The 21131-nt window shown below is 40.3% G+C and overlaps 1 protein-coding gene across 2 annotated transcripts in view; it reads left to right on the top strand.

Moving 5' to 3' along the window:
• The window catches only part of nlgn4xa (neuroligin 4 X-linked a), an 89638-nt gene extending 73148 nt beyond the window's left edge, over positions 1-16490 (top strand). For both annotated transcript variants that reach the window (XM_039793626.1, XM_039793627.1), the window contains 3 exons: positions 3955-4140; positions 7654-8443; positions 12460-16490. In XM_039793626.1, coding sequence (XP_039649560.1) covers positions 3955-4140; positions 7654-8443; positions 12460-13366 — 1883 coding nt within the window. In that variant the 3' untranslated portion in view covers positions 13367-16490. The remainder of the gene's footprint in view (positions 1-3954; positions 4141-7653; positions 8444-12459) is intronic.
• The last annotated feature ends 4641 nt before the right edge of the window (positions 16491-21131 follow it).

The following is a 21131-nucleotide window of genomic DNA, read 5'->3' on the forward strand; positions in this document are numbered from 1 at the left end:
AACATGTTTTTTTAGCTAACCGGTGCACTGATGTAAAGACTCTGCAGGTATAAAAAGTACCAAACTGAAGAACAATAAAATGTGTCACTTCATGTGAATGAATTGGGAAACTATGGGAGCCTTGAACTAAAGAGCCTTAACCTTTCAGTTTGTGCCAAAGAAGAATTCATTCCTCAAGTATTATTATAAAATCACATTAGCCAAGCATTGTCGGCGCCTGTCAAGTGAAACTAAAACTTGACACCATTTGTTTGAGCAATCCAGTTGATAGGGTAGATGGATTTTGGATGCATTTCCTTCATGTAGTTAACCCTGCAGCATATTTGTAACATGTACCATTAGAGTGCTTTTCCATTTCTGTATTGACAGCTTTCCTCTGGGTTTTATTTCACTCAGGACTTTCTGATAGACGCAGCAGGGCGCAAATCTCCAGGCAGCACATATTTCACTAGCTCCCCTCTTTACATATGAAACAGTCTTTTTAAATTATGAACCTGTCAGTGGACTCAATGACTTTCATCACTTTGTACGGCTCTTTTTCAATAAATACCAGTCTGATGTCAGAACACAGAAATACTTTAAAGTGCTGCCATCCAACACTTGCATATAGTGCTGAACAATCTGAGGAAAGTATGTAGTTAATAATCTTTTAGAAACGTAACTACATGTTTGTGGTGTACAAATAAAAACCTTTGTGTTGTATATGTCGTTTTGTATATAACATTTATCACAGCAAGGATGTATAAACAAATTTGTTTCAATGTATTAGTTTTTTCCAACTGCTTTCACGTTTTCAAAACCATGTCTCCTTTTTTCAAAACTCTACACACAATTCCTAAAACTGTACACACAAAATGCAAAATGCCTCACATCTCCTTCAAAATGAAACAATGCATTCAAAATACCATAAACACATCTCAAAATAAAGCATTTGCATCAAATGGCAAACACTTTTTTCATAATAGTAAATTTTTGGATATACCATGTACACGTTGTTCTAAATCTAAAGCTCTTTTGTCTTTCATAGGCTTATATCTACATTTACAATGTTCTAGAGAGAGAGTCATCTGCTGAGAGGGGTTGAAAAGTGCACTGTAAAAAACAATGTAATGTTACAGTAAAACAGAAAATATTGATTGGGCAAAACATCACGTTAGTAAGAGGAGCACAGGGTTGTATACAGTAGTATGAAACTAGAAAACCAAAGTACAAACATGAAAACCAAAGGTATCATTTTTAGAATAAAGAATATGTGTGTGTGTGTCGGTGCCAGTGTTGGGAACGTTACTTTAAAAAAGTAATTAATTATAGTTACTCACTACTTGTTCAAAAAAGTAACTGAGTTAGTAACTGAATTACTCTATAATAAAAGTAACTCGTTACCAGGGAAAGTAACTATTTGCGTTACTTTAAAAAAAAGTTGCTATATGTCAAAGAATTTTGATTTTTTTTAGCAGTTTTCACAAGTCAGTTGAAATGAGTAGAACAGACAGGTGTTTAACGTACATAACTTTCGATATTTATAGCACGTCGACAGACAGCAAGAGGTTTATCCTGCACTTCAAGTATTATCTTGGTAAGAAAAGTAAACAGTGACACCATATAAACTTATATGACACATATACTTTAACAACATACCTGCCTATCATACGGTTGACTTCAGCCTGTGTCATAGGTTTTTGTTGTGAGGCAGACAGATCTAGCTTTTGCTGCTTGGAGGACTTTGCTCCGAGTCCTTCTTTGCTAGTGGATGGCGAGCTATCATCTGTGGTAGAGGTATCGCTGGTTTTGGCCACTAGCTTTGTAGATGCGTGTGTCGTTGTGAGATGCTTCATTAAATTAGAGTTGCTTACAACGGATGTCGACAAAGTCTTCGCTCCTGGACATAATGTACACATTACATGCACGTTCTTGCCTTTGACCACAATGGATTAGAAGTAGTGCTTATATCTCCACCTTGAAAACGCCAATTTTTCATCGGATTGCTCCTGACTCGCCATCTCTGCTGAATCTGTTTAGCTGTTGTGTGTATGTGGCGCGTGTGCTGGCATGTGTGTAAAAACATTGGCTCTGATTGGCTACCATGAAACATGACTCTGCCTTAGCCAATCATAATCGCTTACCTCGTTATTAATCCACCTCCTCACTAGCTGCGAGCCAGGGGTGCGTTTGGATTACACAGTTTATTCAATCAGTGCCTGTAACGCACCGCATTGAACGTCCAGTAACGTCACCGGCGTTATAACGACGGGAAAGTAATTAGTTAGATTACCCCGTTACTGAAAAATAACGCCGTTACATAACGCCGTTCTTTAAACGGCGTTATTCCAAACACTGGTCGGAGGAAATGTGTATGCACTTTGTGCAAAACAAAGTCTGAAAGTTAGCATCCATTGTTCCAAACAGGTAATCTGACCTTTGACCTCTGTATAGGCCTATACTAAAGCAGTTATTGGTTAGTGTTCAGTTATGACATAATGTGTTTGCAAATGTGAGGAGTGTGTGTGTGTATGCCCTGGTAAATAAGTGTAGCATTTTGATTGGTTGTGTTTAGAAAAGGAAAGCAAGTCACTTCCTGTTAGATTTTTGTGTCTTAGGTAGAGAATTGTGTGTAGTGTTTTGAAAAAAGTCTTTTATGCAATAGAAAACTGAGTGAAAGGCTGAGAAATAGCTTATGGTTTTGGAGATTTGCTGTGTAGTTTTGCACTTTGAGTGAGAGGTTTAGAAAATCGTGTGACATGAAAAGATTTTGTGTGTAAGCAGTTGGAAAAAACTGTAACAAAGCCACTCAATGGGGTTTAGGCGCATTTTGATAATTTGTCAACGAGTTTTTGGGATGTTGAGCTCGATGCTACGCTGGTTGGTCTGGCAATGGACTGGAAGGGATCTCCATTGGCTAGTTATGTATTCGGTCTAATTTCAGGGACATGATTTGAAATGAAGCCTTGACTAATCTCAAATCCCGGTGGAGCACCTGGCAATCTCCTCTACTCGACTCCTTTAAGGTAAAGAGGGAAGAGAAGGGCGATAAAGAGAACCTGTGGTTGTCCTACAGGGTGAATAAGGCTGCCATAGGCCTTGTAATCTTACCCCACCTCCTGCCCTCCTTTACTCTCTATCATCCCCTCCACTTCACCATGACAAACCAGATTGGCTCTCTATCCAACAGCCACAGGCTCCCTCTATTTCTCCTCTCTTTACCCAGCATCCGATTTGTCATTTACTCTGTCTCGGCTGGGGACAGGCGCTGTCGCTGCCAGGCTTGGCCATCGACTGAGCCTCCAGGCTTGGCAAACGGACGAGCCCCCAGTTTTCCCCAAGTGGCAGCATTTACAAAGCCACTTAATGGCTTTTAGGCACATTTTTGCTAATTTGTCAACAAGTTTGGGGACAAAATGGCCCTGGCAAACGGACAAGCCCCCCAGTTTTCCCTATAGATGGATGGATGAATGGATGGATGGATGGATGGATGGATGGATAGATAATAGATAGATAGATAGTTTTTTCTTGTAATCGTTCAAAATAAAGATTGTTTGAAGTTTGTTTCGACACTTGCCGTTTTTTCTAAATTGTTTGCGCTTGCCTGATGTTTCTATTTTAAGTTCCATAACATAGTTTGGGTTGCTGCATTGATTTGCCGTTCCAGTAAAAGAGACTGAGGGGAAATGACACAAAGTTGAAGTTATTTTAAAACCCTCAAAGAAATACAACTCTAATGCAATAATAAAGCTATTATATAGAGAGTACAACCTTAAATTTTCATAAAATACTGAAGATGAGAGTTCTTCATTTTTATCAATGTAACTAAGTTTAACAGTCAAGGGCACATGTTAGGGGGCTTTTAGGCCTGGAGACTCTTATTTTGAACTCTTAGTGTACAATAAATCAATGTCAGAAAGCTCTCAGGGGTAACATTGCGATCTGTTTCTATCCTGTTTGTTTTCATCCATACAGGGTTTCTAAGCACAGGAGACCAGGCAGCCAAGGGCAACTACGGCCTGCTGGATCAGATACACGCTCTACGCTGGATCAAAGAAAACATCCAGGCTTTCAAAGGAGATCCCAAGAGAGTGACCATATTTGGCTCGGGGGCCGGAGCGTCGTGCGTCAGCCTGCTCACCCTCTCACATTACTCAGAAGGTAAGTCTACATGCTGAAAACAGATACGCTCAAACGCAGATACGCTCACAAAGAGATATGCTTACATGCAGAAACGCTCACACGTAGAAACGTTCACACGCAGAAACGCTCACACGTAGATACGTTCACACGCAGAAACGCTCACACGTAGATACGTTCACACGCAGAAACGCTCACACGTAGATACGTTCACACGCAGAAACGCTCACACGTAGATACGTTCACACGCAGAAATGCTCACACGTAGATACGTTCACACGCAGAAACGCTCACACGTAGATACGTTCACACGCAGAAACGCTCACACGTAGATACGTTCACACGCAGAAATGCTCACATAGGGATACACTTGCATGCAGAAACACTCACACACCGATACGGTAACAGAGATATGCTCACACAGAGATACGCTCAAATGCAGATACGCTCAAACAGAGATACGCTCACACAGAGATACGCTCACACAGAGCATATCTCTATATACGCTCAAAATATATATATATATATATATATATATATATATATATAGATAGATAGAGAGAGTACAGAGTTCTAATCATATTCATAAAGTTTAATTCATAATTCATTTAATTCATAAAGTTTAGTGAGATACGCTTACACAGACATACGCTCACACACAATTTTATGCTATATATTTGCTCATCAAGGAATGTACAGTATAACTAAAAGCAAGAAGAAGTTACATGAAACTAGAGGTAAAAATAAATTATTTGTGTTGTTTGTTTGAAGCTTTTCTCAGTGCTTTCACCTACATTTTTGGTGCTTTTTTCAAATTTTTTTTTACGTTTTTCTTTTTTACCCTTTTCCAATGTTTGTGTTGTTTCTGCCATTTCGTCTGTTTTTTTTTGCATTGTTTCAGAGATACGCTGATACACAGATGCGCTCACACGGAGATACGCTCACACGCCAATCTTCTCATTTTGTGTTATATATTTGCTCATCAAGGGAATGCGCTAAAGTTAAATTGAACCTTTTTTGACCATTGTCGATTATGGTGACGTTTTTGACTCTTTTTCCGAAGTTTCTGTGGCTTTTGTAGCTTATTTTATTGATTTTCGACAATTTTGTTTGATGCTTTTGTTGCTTTTTTTTTACTTTTAGCGACTCATTATTTTCATTGTTGATTAAACTGCGGATTATTTTCTGGATTAATGGATTCATTGACGAGTGAAGAAACTAGAAAATATTCACATTTAACAAGCTGGAATCAGAGAAAATGACCCAAACCAATTAATCGATTGTCACAATAGTTGGCGGTTTATGTAATAGATGATTGATTCATCTTTGGGGGTAATAATTAGATAAATCAATGATGAAAATAATCGTAAACTACAGCCCTATGTATAAATATCTCTTTAAATCCCAAACCAGACTGTGTTGTGGTCTTGTAGATCGACCATCAGGAAAACAGGAAGACATTTCTACTTGTGCTCAAGAAATATTGAAATGTATTAGGCAAATTGCCATGAAACGTAATTTGCATGTTGCTACGGAAGAAGAAGAAACCCTTCAGGGAGAAATGCAGCTTTGCAACCCAAGATATAATCTAATGAGTGGATTAGCTTTAAATCTGCTGAGCACAAGCGTGCACAGCGAATAAACCCCTTTCATTTAAAGGAGCCCATGTTCTTTCCTCAGGAAAAAAAAAGGGAGAAACAGGGAAAAAAATGGGAGAAAAACATCAGCAAAAGTGTCACACGTCAGAAAATATGACAAAAAACTTAAAAAAAACCCGACAAAAGTGCCATGAAAGTGTCAAACATTAGGAAATGCGCTGAAAACGTAAAAAAGCCTCAAATTGTTTCAAAAAAGATGAAAAATTTCAGATTAAAAGGGACCAAGAAGTCGAAAGAAGTAACAAAAATGTCCAAAAGAGTGACAGAAGTGTCGGAAAATGCAGAAAAAAATATCAAAGAATTGACAAAAAAATTTTGTATGCACGTGTCAAACCCGCGAGCCAAATCTGACCCCTCGCAGATTTAGATCCGGCCTGCATATCAATTTAGGTTCACACTACATTTCGGCCCGCCTAGTCGTGCGCCAAACCAAAAAGACAGGAAACTATAACATCTAACTGTAATTACGTGACACAAAAGGCAGAATTTGGCAGATTAACTGACTTTGAGACTCAGAAATTGCCCCAGAAGCCGAGTTTTCATATTAAGGTTGCTGTTAAAAATATTTTCAAAAGAAATCATGTCTGTTGTTGTTTAGCTGCCAGAGTAAGCTGTGATATTTTTTTAACTTTTTAAAAGTCGAAAGAAGCAACAAAAGTGGGAAATAACGAGAAAAATTACGGCAAAAGTGTCAAAAAAATAGGTTTTCTTTTTTTTTTTTTTTTAAGCGATCCTTTTGTATTTCTTCCTTCAACTTGGAGCTCTACCGACAAACCAAGATCATAAAAACTGTTGTGGTACGTGTTCACTGACAAGCGTCATTTCCACGCAAAAAACAATGAAAAGAATGTCTAAAAAAAGCAACAGATCCTCGGAGCAAACGACAAATTTGTGTTACATTGGGCGGCCTCTAGCTCACCCAGCAAGAGCGTTCGCCCCATGTTGGTCCTGCAGCTGCCCTTTGCTGCCCTTTGCTGCGGTTCATCCCCCGTCTCTCTCCCCCTTTCTGGTCTATCCACTGTCAATAAAGGGAAAAGCCCCAAAAAAGTAATCTTAAAAAAAAAAGAAAAAATTGTGTTAACTCGTTATTATCGCATTTATTTTGACAGCCCTAATTCTTGTAAATGCTTCTTTTTGCATTTGTTTCTTAAAAATTTGAGCTCTGTTGTTGTTAGGGTGCCATGAAGACAGGACTACCGCCAGCAATAACGACGGCAAACATACCAAGATGATGAAAAAGCTCTCACTCCGTATGTATAGTTGTAATCTGACTCGAAGATATTCCACATTCGACTAACTGCGGCAGCAGACACTGCTAACTAGGCCTTGTGGGAAATGTGTGCTCAAAACATACTTTTCAAGTCGGCCTGGTTGAGTCACCGCCGCGGTGTGTTTGCACAAGTATAAATAGCTCTCTGAAACAAAAACCACCCAGAACTCCAGTGTTCCCAGTGTGTTGTGGCCTACTTGCTGATTGACAGTCCGGGAAGCTGTGCTATCAATATTCCAGGATGTAAAAAACTGCCTCAGGTTTTGCTTTACAAAACAGCAAACATTTTACATTGTGGGCTGTCAGCGAGGTTTCTGTCTGTTTTATAGGAAGTTTTTCCTAACTATTATCGCACCATATGCTTGCCGTTAGGGGGAATTGTTGTGTCTTTGTAAATGATATAGACCTATAGTGTAAAGTGTAAAGAAAATTAAGCTTCTGAGGGTTTTTTCTGTTGTTTTTGACATTTTTTCCCGATGTCTTTGTCACTTTTTTGTCACAATTTTGTCACTTTATTCGTTTATAAACCTAAATATAAGGCCTAATTGCTGCTTGAACAAAGAACGTGTGTGTCTATTTCTTTTGTTTTTGTGTCTCCAACCTCAGATCTGTTCCAGAAAGCCATCATCCAGAGCGGCACGGCGCTGTCCAGCTGGGCGGTCAACTACCAGCCCGCCAAGTACACGCGGGCCCTGGCAGAGAAGGTGGGCTGCAACATGTTGGACACAATTGACCTGGTGGAGTGTCTGCAGAACAAGAACTACAAGGAGCTGATCGAGCAGTACATCACACCTGCAAAGTACCACATCGCCTTCGGGCCTGTGATTGACGGCGACGTAATCCCAGACGACCCCCAAATCCTAATGGAGCAAGGCGAGTTCCTCAACTACGACATCATGCTTGGGGTCAATCAGGGCGAGGGGTTTAAATTTGTGGACGGCATCGTGGACAGCGAGGACGGCGTGTCTGCCAATGATTTTGACTTTGCCGTGTCGGACTTTGTGGATCATCTTTACGGCTACCCGGAGGGCAAGGACACTCTGCGCGAGACAATTAAATTCATGTACACGGACTGGGCGGACAAGGAGAACCCGGAGACCCGGCGCAAGACTCTGGTGGCTCTGTTCACCGATCACCAGTGGGTGGCGCCGGCGGTGGCCACGGCGGACCTGCACGCTCAGTACGGCTCGCCAACTTACTTCTACGCCTTCTACCACCACTGTCAGAGCGACATGAAGCCCAGCTGGGCCGACTCGGCGCACGGCGATGAAGTACCTTACGTCTTTGGGATCCCCATGATCGGCCCCACAGATCTTTTCAACTGCAACTTTTCGAAGAACGACGTGATGCTGAGTGCTGTCGTCATGACCTACTGGACGAACTTTGCTAAAACAGGGTGAGTGCTCCCTTTCTTTTTCCTTGTCTTTCGTTGGGTTTTCTTGCATTTTGTATGAATGTTATATCATCATTCATATGACAATCTATTCCTACAAGCCGAGCAATGCATTCTGGGAGCATTGCAGCAACTTTCGAGAAGCGGGGCGTTGTTTGCATAAAGTTGAAATGCAAACATAAAATCTCACACTTCTGGAATTAGTGTAACTTACACTTTACACTGTCACAACAAACATCCATGATCTGCTTAGAAATCCTGTAAATGGCCTTGCTATATAATGATCATGTTTCAGTGTTTCTTTAGTATTAAAAGTATTCCAGTGGTTGTTGCAGATACTTTTGGTTGTTCAGGTTCAACGTTCCAATGTATTAATTAATAGAATCATGGAAACTACAGTGCTCTTGCTTGACTAACTTCGATTGCATGGAGAATACTAGTTATTACTAGGACGCTCGGAGAGCACAGACCTAGGCCATGCCCTATCTGGCCATGTTAACGAAAGTGATCCGGATCCACTCAAACACTTAATATGTTCTTCCTTTGCACCTTTGCCAACACTTTCCATGAGAATCAGGCCGATAGTTTTTCCATAATCCTGCTGACAGACAAGCAAACGATCCAGAAACATAAACTCCTTGGCGGAGGTACAAATGACCTTTTACACCTATAGGGAATAACTATCTGGTATTCCAAATATAGATCTGGAGTTGGGTATCAACAGAAGGTTTTGTTATGATTAGTGTTTTATTAATGAACTCATGAGTCAAAGAGATCAAGTGGAGGTTAATAAAACAAGTCAAATCCTTCCCCTGGTGCTGCGGCAACGCAGGATTTGATGAGAGGATTTGCTCACTGTTTATATTTGGATCACGTTTTCTTTTCACGCACCTTGATATTACGTATCAGGGTGTTTGCAGCCCAGTCACACTGAAAATTCACTTTTAGTTGAATAAATAAAGTCTTGATCAGCTTCAGAGGCTGCAGCGTTCACTCCCCTGTCTCTGTTGCCTGATCGGGGGGGATTGGCTGCCTTACAGACATTTTGAGAAGGCTCTTTTATCTTGCTTCTTTTTTTGTAATGTGCTTCCAATAAAGCAGCGAGTGAAAATGGCCATTTTTCAACAAATCTGGACATATTCCCAACCAATTACATACATCTACGGATAGGCATATTTACAGGGCTGATGGGGGGGGTGCAGGGGGGTTACATCCCCCCCAATAATAAAAACTGGCCTTTACATAAATAAAGACATTTCCACCATAAGTTGCTGCAGAAACATTCGCTGGAATGCAGGAAATTCAGTGTTTGACTCAAAAAGTGGAGAACTCAACCCCCCCGATGTTGAACCCAAAGTTATGCCCTTGCATCTACGTGAAACGTACTGCGAAAAGTAATAGTGAAAAGGATTGTAAAGTGCTGCTCTGACATGTATTTTTATGATTGAAAAAGTCAACAAAACTCATACATGCTCAGCCTAAGGCTGCAAAGTGCTGCTCTGACAACATAACATGGAAATTTGCTGTCTTTCCACATCCACACCGTATGACAAAAAATTAAAAGCTTTGCAGTTTAGCTTTGGCCAACGTAAAAGCTGCTCTGTTGGCACACGCTAACACTGAATACATTACCTTGGTAAGTACATGAAAGCCTCTGTTCCACATATTGCATCTGTGCATTTTCTGTCTTCTTACACTGGTCAAACTGAAAGGAGAACATATTTAGTATCTCAACCTATGGCAAGAGTCAGGGTTATTATCAACAGATTGGATGCTGGATGGAAACATATGCGAGCTAAACACGTATTTTGCACTTCAATGAGCACGGAAGGCCTCGAGCTGAGTGAGGTACATATTGTTCCAGCATATGTTTGCGCTGAGATGACAGGCCCACCACATTCTAGCACAGCCATATGTATGCTTCCATATGTAGCCACCAGTTGAAAGGCAGCCCAGCTTTTTTTAATGAGAGAATCACTTTAAGACTGAATAAGGCCCAGGTGATACGTGAAAAAGCATGACATTTGGTACACTTGTAACGTTTGGGGCCCTGAACATTTTCAGCACCTAAACCACATGTGTTAAACTCAAGGCCCACGGGATTTGTTAATTCTATGATGGCTAAGGAACTTCTTTGCTGGCTTGCTGAAATTTAAAAAAAATAAAAATACAAAAAGGTCAAAAAGCAACATGCAGTAATAGAGTCAAAGGTATTAGATATTTTTCAATGAAATCAAAGCATGTCAATCTGGCCCTCAATGTGATTCTCATTTTCCAGTGTGTTAAAATTAACAATGATAACAACTTGAACTGTAATTTACCTGCCAAACATACCGTGCAAAATTATCGTTTTTCTTGATTACATTTACTTACATTTTGTGATCGTTAGGATCAGAAATCACAATTAAAATACAATTAATTGCCGTTTTTAAAAACTCTACACAACATGTATTCAACAGACGTGATATAAATGTTCTTTTGCTCCCTGTTCTCTGTTTTGTTTTCCTAGATCTATTCCTCTGTATGTTTGCATGCTTTACTTCCTGTTTTATTTTGTAGTGTTGGGTTTCTCGTGTCTTTGTCTAGCTTTGTTCCCTGTTGGGTCTGATTAGTCCCCGATGTGTGTCACCTGTCTCTCGTTACACAAACACTTTGTTACCTCGTGTGTTTAGTCTGAGTTCTCTTTGTCAGTTATGTGTCTCACTTTAGGTCCAGAAGTTCTGCCTGTCCCTACTTTTCTGTTTTTTTCTGTTTTGATCATTAAATCATTCAACTCTCAGATGAATGTAGTGGAGTAAAAAGAGGCAGAAGTGCATTAGTGTTCCTTGGTGCCCCCTAAAATGCAATGCATGATTCAAAATGAGTCCCTCCTCTTGAGTATTCACACACACATACACACACACATACACACACACACACACAAACCCTCCAGTGTGTCGACTCCAAGGTTGTTGTCTAGCCTTCCCTCCCCCTCACCGCTCCAGAGTTAATGAAACAAAGTCACCGGAGAGGCAGCTCTCCTCCAAACTGCAGGAAAATAACACCAAGGCTGAGATTTAGGACTAAGAAAATGTGACAAAACACCTGGAAATGTGTCATCTGCATATAAAACACGCAGAACATTTTGTCAGCTCAAACATTCAGATTCAGAGTCGCGTCAAATCACATTAGCTATGAAAAGGAACAAGAAGAAAGGCTTTGACTTTTCGGAGTAATGACTCATCTGGAAATGTCAGGAATTAGTGCTAAGTGAATAGAATAATGATTGTGTTTTAAAAGGGGGATGAAGGTGAATGTAATATTTAGTTTCTTGTTTTTTTATGCCCCTTTAACAAATTTAAAATTAAAGTTTAATGTGTCGCAATGTATTTGGAGTAAAGTACCACCTTATATTATCTAGCCCAGGCTTAATATAGAGTCATAAGAGTGCCAACAAAAGAATACATCTGTAAAAGAATAAGAAAATAAATGTGGAAATATAAATAGGAATAAATAAAAGATTAAGTGAATGTGGAAACATAAAGACAGAAAGCAAAAACAATCAGGAAAAAAATAATAATTTATAATTTATAATATTATATCAAAATGTATTTTTTAAATATACAGAAAAAAATTATATCAAATATTTTTTCAAGTATTTTGTATTTGTAATATTTTGTATCCTATATTTGTCTTCATATTTATTCATTTTGTTTAGTTTTTTACTCCTTTATATTTCATCATGTATTTTAATTTTTAAATTTTTTTTACAGGTACATAAAAAAGAGTTACCCAACGTTTTTGACATTGTCTCGCCGTTTTTGTCACCTTTTCTGACGTTCGCTTCTGTCACGTTTAACGACTCCAGTTTTTCCAGTGTTCTGGTCGTGTTTTCCTCGACAATTTAGTTGCCTTCTCCAACGTTTTTGTCGCATTTTCACCTTTGAAACCACTCATATGACTCCATAGTTTACAGGGACATAAAAAGCATTTTGTCTCCTTTTTGATGTTCATCTCTTCTCTATTTTTTTCTGTTTCAGGGATCCAAATCAACCGGTCCCGCAGGACACAAAGTTCATCCACACCAAACCCAACCGCTTCGAGGAGGTGGCCTGGACCAAGTACAACCCCAAAGACCAGCTGTACCTTCACATCGGCCTCAAACCGCGAGTGCGGGACCACTACCGCGCAACCAAGGTGGCATTCTGGTTGGAACTGGTTCCGCATCTGCACAACATCAACGAATTCTTCCAATACGTGTCCACCACGACCAAAATCCCTCCGCAGGACACCACTCCATACCCTTACACCAAACGCTTCCCGGGCAAAAACAACTGGCCGTCAACCACAAGGCACCCGGGGGTCCCACCCGCCAACACCAAACAAACCACTGACCAGCGAAAGAGCGGCGATCTGACCGACGAGTCGACCGTTGTTATAGAAACCAAGCGGGACTACTCTACAGAGCTGAGCGTCACAATCGCAGTCGGAGCCTCGCTGCTGTTTCTCAACATCCTGGCCTTTGCCGCGCTCTACTACAAGAAAGACAAGCGGCGACACGAGACCAACCGGCGCATCCCGACGCCGCAGCGCAATTTGGCGCCGACCAACACGCCTTCCACCACCAACGCCAACGCCAATGACGTGGCCCACCTGCAGAGTGAGGAGCTGATGTCTCTGCAGATGAAGCAGCAGCAGCTGGAGCACGAGCACCACCACGAGTGTGAGTCGCTGCAGAGCCACGACGCGCTGCGCCTCGCCTGCCCTCCTGATTACACGCTGACGCTGCGCCGCTCGCCCGACGACATACCGCTGATGGCGCCCAGCACCATCACCATGATTCCCAACGCGCTGGCTGGCATGCAGCCTCTGCACAACTTCAATGCTTTCGGGGGCAGCCAGAACAGTACCAACTTACCCCACGGCCACTCCACCACGCGGGTATAGCTTCGCTGGCAGGGGCGCAGCGGCGGCGGGGGGGATCAGCCCAGAATGTTTTTTCCAAAGCCCTGACACCTAGAGTTTTAAAATAACTTCAACTTTGTGTCACTTTTCCTCAGTCTCTCAGACTGGATCGGCAAAATCAATGCAGAAAAAGTTCAGCATTCATTCTGTAAACTCTTCTAAAAATAGGTTTCAAGATTGGTAATGTTGTTTACGCTAAATTCCTACCCTACCGACGATATGTAGCCTTAACAAACGGTAACATCAGACAATTCTTGCCCCTTTTTAGATGGCAGGAGTGAAAAATGTGTCATCCTGCAACCTGTTCTCACTCCCAACTCTTTAAATACTCGTCAACATTGGTCAGTGGCTTTCAGCGTCAGATACTGACGCAAAAAGCACCTTTTAGCGTCTGATCCTAACCCTGACTCCTTTAATCTGTTTTCACCGTAAACCCTTTTTCTTCCTTTTAAACTGCCAAGGGTCCAGACAAAGCGTGTTAAAAAATGATGGCAAAGACTTACCCAGAATGTCAAATATCGGATGGGATTACGTTTGAATTAGCTGAAAGACCCCTGTGTCTGACTGAGACGCTAAAGCAAACTTTTTGCGTCAGTAACTAACTAACACCAAAGGACCCTGACCAAGTGTCATGTTTTTTGTGCTGGGAGAGAGACTGTATTGCATCCTCAACATTTGTTTTTTTCTGATTTCAGAATGATGAAGACAGTTGGCAAACAATTAGATACAAAACAGGACATAGGCTCGACAGGATGAACGTTTTCCTCGGCTAACTATCTTACAATCTGGTTTTCTGTATGATGTACAGACTTTTAGGCATTTATTTATCAAATTGCTTGAAAAATAGGGCACATAGCTGCCGTAACTGGGGAAAATCTACCCCACCCTAGATTTTCGGCCGAGCCCCCAATGTTTTGTTGGCTGAGCCCCCAATGTTTACAACATCTGGCTCCGCCCCTGTCCACTGGATGGCGCTGCGTGTCCTTTTCGATGTAACCTCGCAAAGGAAATATGAGTGACTGACTGTGGGGAAGCACAGACTTAGCAGATGCTATTTTGCTACCATGCCTTCTTGAAAAGCATATATAAACTGATCCTGAACTTATTCAAAGTGAATGTTACCATAGTAATAACTCTACTCGGAGCCAAGCTTCATTGAAGGTTTGTCGAGGAGTTTTACCAAAAGAAAAAGGCGAACAGGGGATGACTATTAATATTCTTAAAATATGATGTGAACAGTTTCAGTGTGACTTTTTTGTGAGAGAGGCTTTTGTGCCATAAATACACAACAGGAAGAACTGTTGTTGAAAAGCAACAATTGACCGTCTGAAACAATCTTCATGCTTCAGACTCCTGACTTGGGCACAGAATTCTACACCCCAGCCTGAAATGTATTTATGAAAACTTTGTTTAAAAAAAAAAAGAAAAAAAAAAAAAAAAAAAGTATATAGTTGTGCGTGGAAATTTAAAAATCTAAAAGAGAAAATTGTATTAAAAGAGCTTCTTCTTATGGAAGCCCAGAACGGCCGTCCTTGTAATTATCTTGTAATTATTTTTTTTAATTCGAGAAAAATCCAAAGATTGTTTCCTCTTATTAGTTAAAATGTTTATCAGAGATCAGAAGTTCAAATGTGCCAGATCAAGGTGGCGGTGACGGACTTTTTATTTAGTTTGCATTTTAAAAACATAAAAAATATAAATTTTCAAGTTTATTCTCTGCATTCTGATTTTATTCTACATTGTATTTCTATATTCTCAATATTTAATTTTTACTTTGTTGACATTTCAACCTTGTTCTCTAAATGCAAAAAACAACTCCCTCCTTTAAGTTTATTGTTTTTTCTTATGCTTATGCTTACGTATATTTACACTGAAAGTTCAACTTTAATCTCGACATTTTGACTTTATTTTGAAATGCAAAAAAAAGGATGGAGTCGAGAACATCTCTGACTACATACAGAAAAAAAAGAAGCATTTTTATTGCATCAGTTAAGAGATTTTCCAAAGTAAAAGTCCGGTCAGCTCCATCTGGCTGGGCCGTTTGAATGCTGATATACATTATGAATAATAAGAGAAAACTATCTTTTGTGATCTTTTGATGATATTAAAAACATACTTGCGAACACGGCCGGTCTCAGTTTCCATACCTTCTATAATTGTTTTTATTTTGGCTGAGATCTTTTGGGTTTTAACAGCTTGTGCTTTTCTGTTTAGCTGCGTGTAAATATATCCAAACAGTCTTCTTTTTTTTCCTGATCACAACCTGTGTTTCATTATTTTTTTTTCACAAAACGACCAAAATGCGAACACAATCCCATCCTCGGAGAGTTGCACACTGTTGCGCCTGTAGGTCCTATCACAAACATCAGACCGTACTGTCTCATGCGGTGTATTGTTTCCTCATTTCAGACACTGCACGTCCAAGGAAGAGCTTTACTCTTCATTTTCAGACACGTCTCCTGTCTTAGAATGTGGACTGACTTGATTCCATCACCTTTTATCATCCTGTTACACTTCTGATAGTTTTCTTTGTGGGCTTTGTTTCTGTCTTGCAATCTCAGCACTGCCTGAGCTTACAATGTGACCAGCAATGTATTATTTAGAAATAAAAAAGGCAGTGGATTTTTTGTACCAATATTAGTTGGAGATGTTTGTAAAGAAATATATGTTAAATATTTTAAATTGTCATACGCTAGCAATATGTAAAGTATTGTGCCAGGCTTGTGATATTTTGGGTTACAAAAGCAAGTGAATGAGTGTAAATATTAATATTATTATAAAATTACAACAAGAGTATACCATTAATTCTCTTTTCCGTTTTGCATCCTATTACAAAAAGAAAATGGAAGTACATCCAGAAGATTTTAAGCTACATTTGTAAATTCTATAAAAGGTTTGTTGTTGCCATTTGGTCCCTAAACCAGTCAACTTAACAAGGGTTTAAATGTAGACTTTAAAAATCCTTAGTTTGTCTTATTTTTGTTTGCGGTTTTGCCTTAAGTGATGATAGAGATATTTCTGGCTGGACACCTGTATAAACTTTTTCTGCAACATTTTTGAATAAAATATCACAGTATTTTCTAAAAAAAAAAAGAGAAAAAACAAACATGGAAGATTGAATTGGGTTTGATTTGAATGGTTGTGTGTGTACAGTACAGGCCAATCAATGTGTTTCCTTTTTATTTTCATGACTATTTACATTGTAGATTCTCACTGAAGGCATCAAAACTATGAATGGACACATGTGGAATTATGTACTTAACAAAAAAGTGTGAAATAACTGAAAACATGTCTTATATTTTAGATTCTTCAAAGTAGCCACCCTTGGTGTGTCCAAACTTTTGGCCTGTACTGTATATGGGATTGGATGTCTGAACGTGTTAATGTCAGTTTGATATTTATACTTGTCTCCCTGTTTTATAATTTCTTATTACACGGCTGGGTTGAAAACTTGATTCTGATTGGTTAATCACAGCATTCTGTGGTCTGCTAAGTCTGTATTTCAGTATCAACTCATTCTAATGGGTTCGTATGATATTGAATGAAAACGTATGCACAACAATTCGTATATCTTAAGAAATTACGGTCATGTGACGACAGACGCATTAAGTTTAGCGATCTTTACAGTTAAGTTAAGCCGATTAAACGCTGATGACAGTTAAGATTAGACACCAAAAAGACTAGTTAAGATTTAAAAAAATGTTTTTGGTTTTTTAGGGCTTCATGTGGACCAAACTGTAAGTAAGAAGACTATATCAGACGTACAATGAAGAGCCGTTTCCTGGGTGAAAGTCTCATGTATTCTCCTTAACTTCTTCTGGGACATGAACTCCGCTTCCCCCCCACCCCTACAAGGATCTTCACCCTCTTATACAGCTGCAGTCAATGTGCTGCTGACAGTAATAAATATGAGGAATACCAGTGCATTACATATTCGATATATGTACAAGTGGTTCATGAGAACAGCCTGCATTTGAGAATTGACAGTGTAAGTTTAACTAACATGAGCCATGTGTGGGGTATTGATCAGGCTGAATGTTTGCATTCCAGCTTTTCCTATGACTCAATGAAAACCCTCATTTTCAAAGAAGGCAGATTGACTCTCGTTGCTGCGATGCAGCTGTTTGCCCCTTATTGAGTTTGACTCGATCAATGCCAGCAATCTCGCACTTGGAACTTTTTGAAACATTGGATTGCATCTGCAAACAGTTTGGGCTCTGCCAGCTAAGCTAAATTCTTTGACTGTTTCGTCCCTTTGTGATTTGCTGTTGTGCTCCGTAAGGGAAAACAAGACTTCTGAGCTGAATAGCAAAGAGTGCTGCCTCCGTGCCTCCCCGTAATACTTGCATCCAAGCTCTGAGAATCCTCCCCACTACCACCACCCTACCTCCCTTCTCACTATTCAATCTATCGATCCCTTTTGCAACAAGCCAAGCAAATTAGCCTTTGACTTAAACCTGATGTGACAGGGGGAAAATTGAAATCTTTAATAGTAATCTACAGTTACTGAGGCGCAGTCGATGTCTCTATATGATCTCTTGTGACATTTGCAAAGCTCCCAAATAAGTGAAGGCTGATGTATAAAATTATTTTCATCAGATGGGGGTAACACTCTCTTTTTAATTAGCAAAAATATGTTTGATCCATAATATATGATCCAGAAAACAAGCCTTATACTCTCTGAGATGAATATTTATTTTGAGCCAACAAAGCAGCGTGAATGTGCAGGCACCCTCTTTAATTGGCGTGTTTTTTATGCTTAGGGTAATGCTGTGGAGGTGTCGGTGGCTGAATTCGAATACTGGAGACTCAACTGGAAGTTAATTAACCTGGCAGACGCGCTCCATCACTCAACCACGGCGCCCCAGAGCTGTCATTCAAGAGCACGGCTCTCCAAGCAGCCATTACTGAGGCATATCGATCGCCACGGTGACAAGGTAGTGCACCAAATTGGAGTGTGCAGAAATGCAGGTTTTGTGTGTGCGTGTGAGCATAGGCGCAGATTTGTTTTGGGGGGGAAGCAGGGGACATGTCCCGCCCAATATTTAGAAGAGGTAGATTTGTCCACCTCAAAAAATATGGACAATTCACTCTCCAAAAGAGGTAAAAATAACCATTCAGGGGGTTCAAAGCATGTACGAAAAACAAGAAGTGTGCAACATCAGGGGGTTAAAGAAAAGAACAGGAGCATGAAAAATAAAGATAGATTTATATAGACTTAAACTTTGAAGCTTCTGCCTTTTAAAAAGGTTTTATTCTCTACAGATTTGTTGTTGAGATGTACAGGATTCCTAAAAAAGCATCCCGAAACACGTGTGATGTTTTGAACAATACAGGAGACTACACCATAAATTGATGCAGAAAAGGTGCAAATTGTTGGTATCCGATGCTGAGAGCCACTGACCAAGCGTCACTATTTTATGATTTGGGAGTGAGAACAGGTTGGAACGTCACACAAAAGCCTGCAGCTGCAGAAAGAACCTCTGCTGTGTTCCACAAACACAAATTAAAATGCACGTAAATACCTCAGCGGCAAAGCCAGTTGATTGCATTCCCCTCCCTGGGTAGCTGGAGCTTTAATAGATGAATATGAAATCTTCAGAGTCAATATATCCATGCACTTAAGTGTTGAGAAAGCGATGTAGCAGTAATGGCCTGCAGAAAATCCCCCTTCAATGTCTTTTACTTTGGAAAATACAGTATTGCCCCTCAACTCACATCCTCGGCCTCCTCAATCGTTCTTTTCCACATCACTTGTTGTCCATGTAAATGAAGTGATTCAGAGGTGAAGGCAGCAAAGGATTATGGGTCTTATGCCAGCTGAATTTTGATATTCCCTGCCACAACATGGGCCTACAAAAATATTCTACAACATGCATGCCTGGTATTAATGAATCCAAAATGTGTGCCATTAGAATTTCTTTTGCCATCAAGCTTCCTGACAGCAGGTTATTTGTCATAACCAGAGATTTTAAAATACCTAAATATATAAATATGTATAAATATAATTTATCCAGGGCTGGATTAACACGGTAGGTGGTCCCAGAGTCAAATGGAGCTCCATTTTTATCCCCAATTCCTCCCACTCTGATTGTGTTTATGTCGAGCACAATATCAGGCACAGCAGTCCTCCCATGGGAGCTCTATTATATTTCACCCAGACCCCCCAAAAACAAACCCAACATGTGGTCCTATACTGTGACCCCCCTGGTTTACATCTTCAGTGCCAGGAACACCTAAAGCTTTGGTTATACTCGCACGTGACACCGTAGATGGCGCACTAGATGGGCGCATAGTGACAACAATTCAGCAGTTCACGACCATGCGCCGCGACAGCTTGCAGAGCCTTGGCGCACCTCGCACTGGGAACACCGCGGCTACCATAAAACTCACCTAATGACTCAACGAAAACCCAGACTGTTTGCTGTCCTGGCTCCTAAATGGTGGAATAAGCCCCCATTTGTCATTGGGACATCTGGAAACCAACACATCTGCACATCGTCCGTCGCAGGCTAAAAACTTTGGCTAAGAAAATGATGGTTTAAACCAAGAGCGCCATCTAGTGGGCTCATAAAATAAATAAAATGGTTCATGAAGCTTTATTTGGCCATCACTAGAGATTTGTGATTAGCAGAAATATTTATTTTGTGTATAAATAAGATTGATTTGGCTAAACATACAGGCTGGTGGCCTGTTTTATATATTTGTTTGTGCTGGTTTCAATTGGAAATTATGTTATTTTGCAATTTGCTGCACTAAAATTGGACTTTGATCCAGTCATTTGTATGAGCTTTATTTGTGTGTAATTGCCTGGCCAGTTAGCCTAGAAATCTAGACGCACCCTAGGGGCAGCAAATGTATTTTGCAGCCAGGGGGGGTCTAGGCACTTTCCATTGGCTTGTGAGCTGGAAAAACCAAACTCTGGTCAGGCCAATCACATCATGTATAGAGTCGGTGGGCGGGCTTATGGCTGCTGCTGCTGGGAACAGCGGTCTTCTGGAAGACTTGGAGTTAAACTTTTCTTTGAGAAAAGAACAAAGAACGGCACTGAAGTCATTCTTAAAAAAGGAAGATGTGTTCGGAGTTTTGCCGACTGGATACGGCAAAAGTTTAATCTATCAACTAGCTCGGCTATCTTCTTCGTTGCTCTGCCTGGTTGTAGCGTGCAGAGGGAATTTGAAAGACAACCGTTTATCCCGCCCCTCAGATTGAGCCCTGTTAATGGTGAGTTCCCAGACCCAACATCTGGGTGTGGGTCTGGCTTGTCAGGCTACTGGCCAGCAGGTCCCTGGTGATGGAGCAGCTTGCCTTGTTTCTGTTCACTTGGACTTTTTTTCATCACATCAAACAGATAGAAAAGAAATAAATAGAATACACTTCATTGTCCTAGAGGGAAAATTTGTCTTGAGCATAGTGTTACAATCTGGTGCTTCACAACACAAACATTTAACAGAGAAACCTCTCTAAAATCAACATAAAAACATAAACAAAAGATCATAAGATCAACGAAGCATCTTAGGACATAAAGGAAGGACACATGAATGTACAGACAATACGACATCTTAAAAAGTGACTGCAATGCCGTTGAATTAAAATGTTTACAGTCGACAGTGTGAACTGAGAAAGCAAAGAGAGAAGTCTATGGAGTTTTATAATTGAATGAAAAGAGTTAATGGCATAAATACTCTACAGTGCCTGAGTGATACTATACGGAATACCAAACCAATGCTGCGAAATGATTCAGGTA

Source organism: Perca fluviatilis, chromosome 24, assembly GCF_010015445.1.
Source record: "Perca fluviatilis chromosome 24, GENO_Pfluv_1.0, whole genome shotgun sequence".
NCBI classification, from domain to species: domain Eukaryota; kingdom Metazoa; phylum Chordata; class Actinopteri; order Perciformes; family Percidae; genus Perca; species Perca fluviatilis.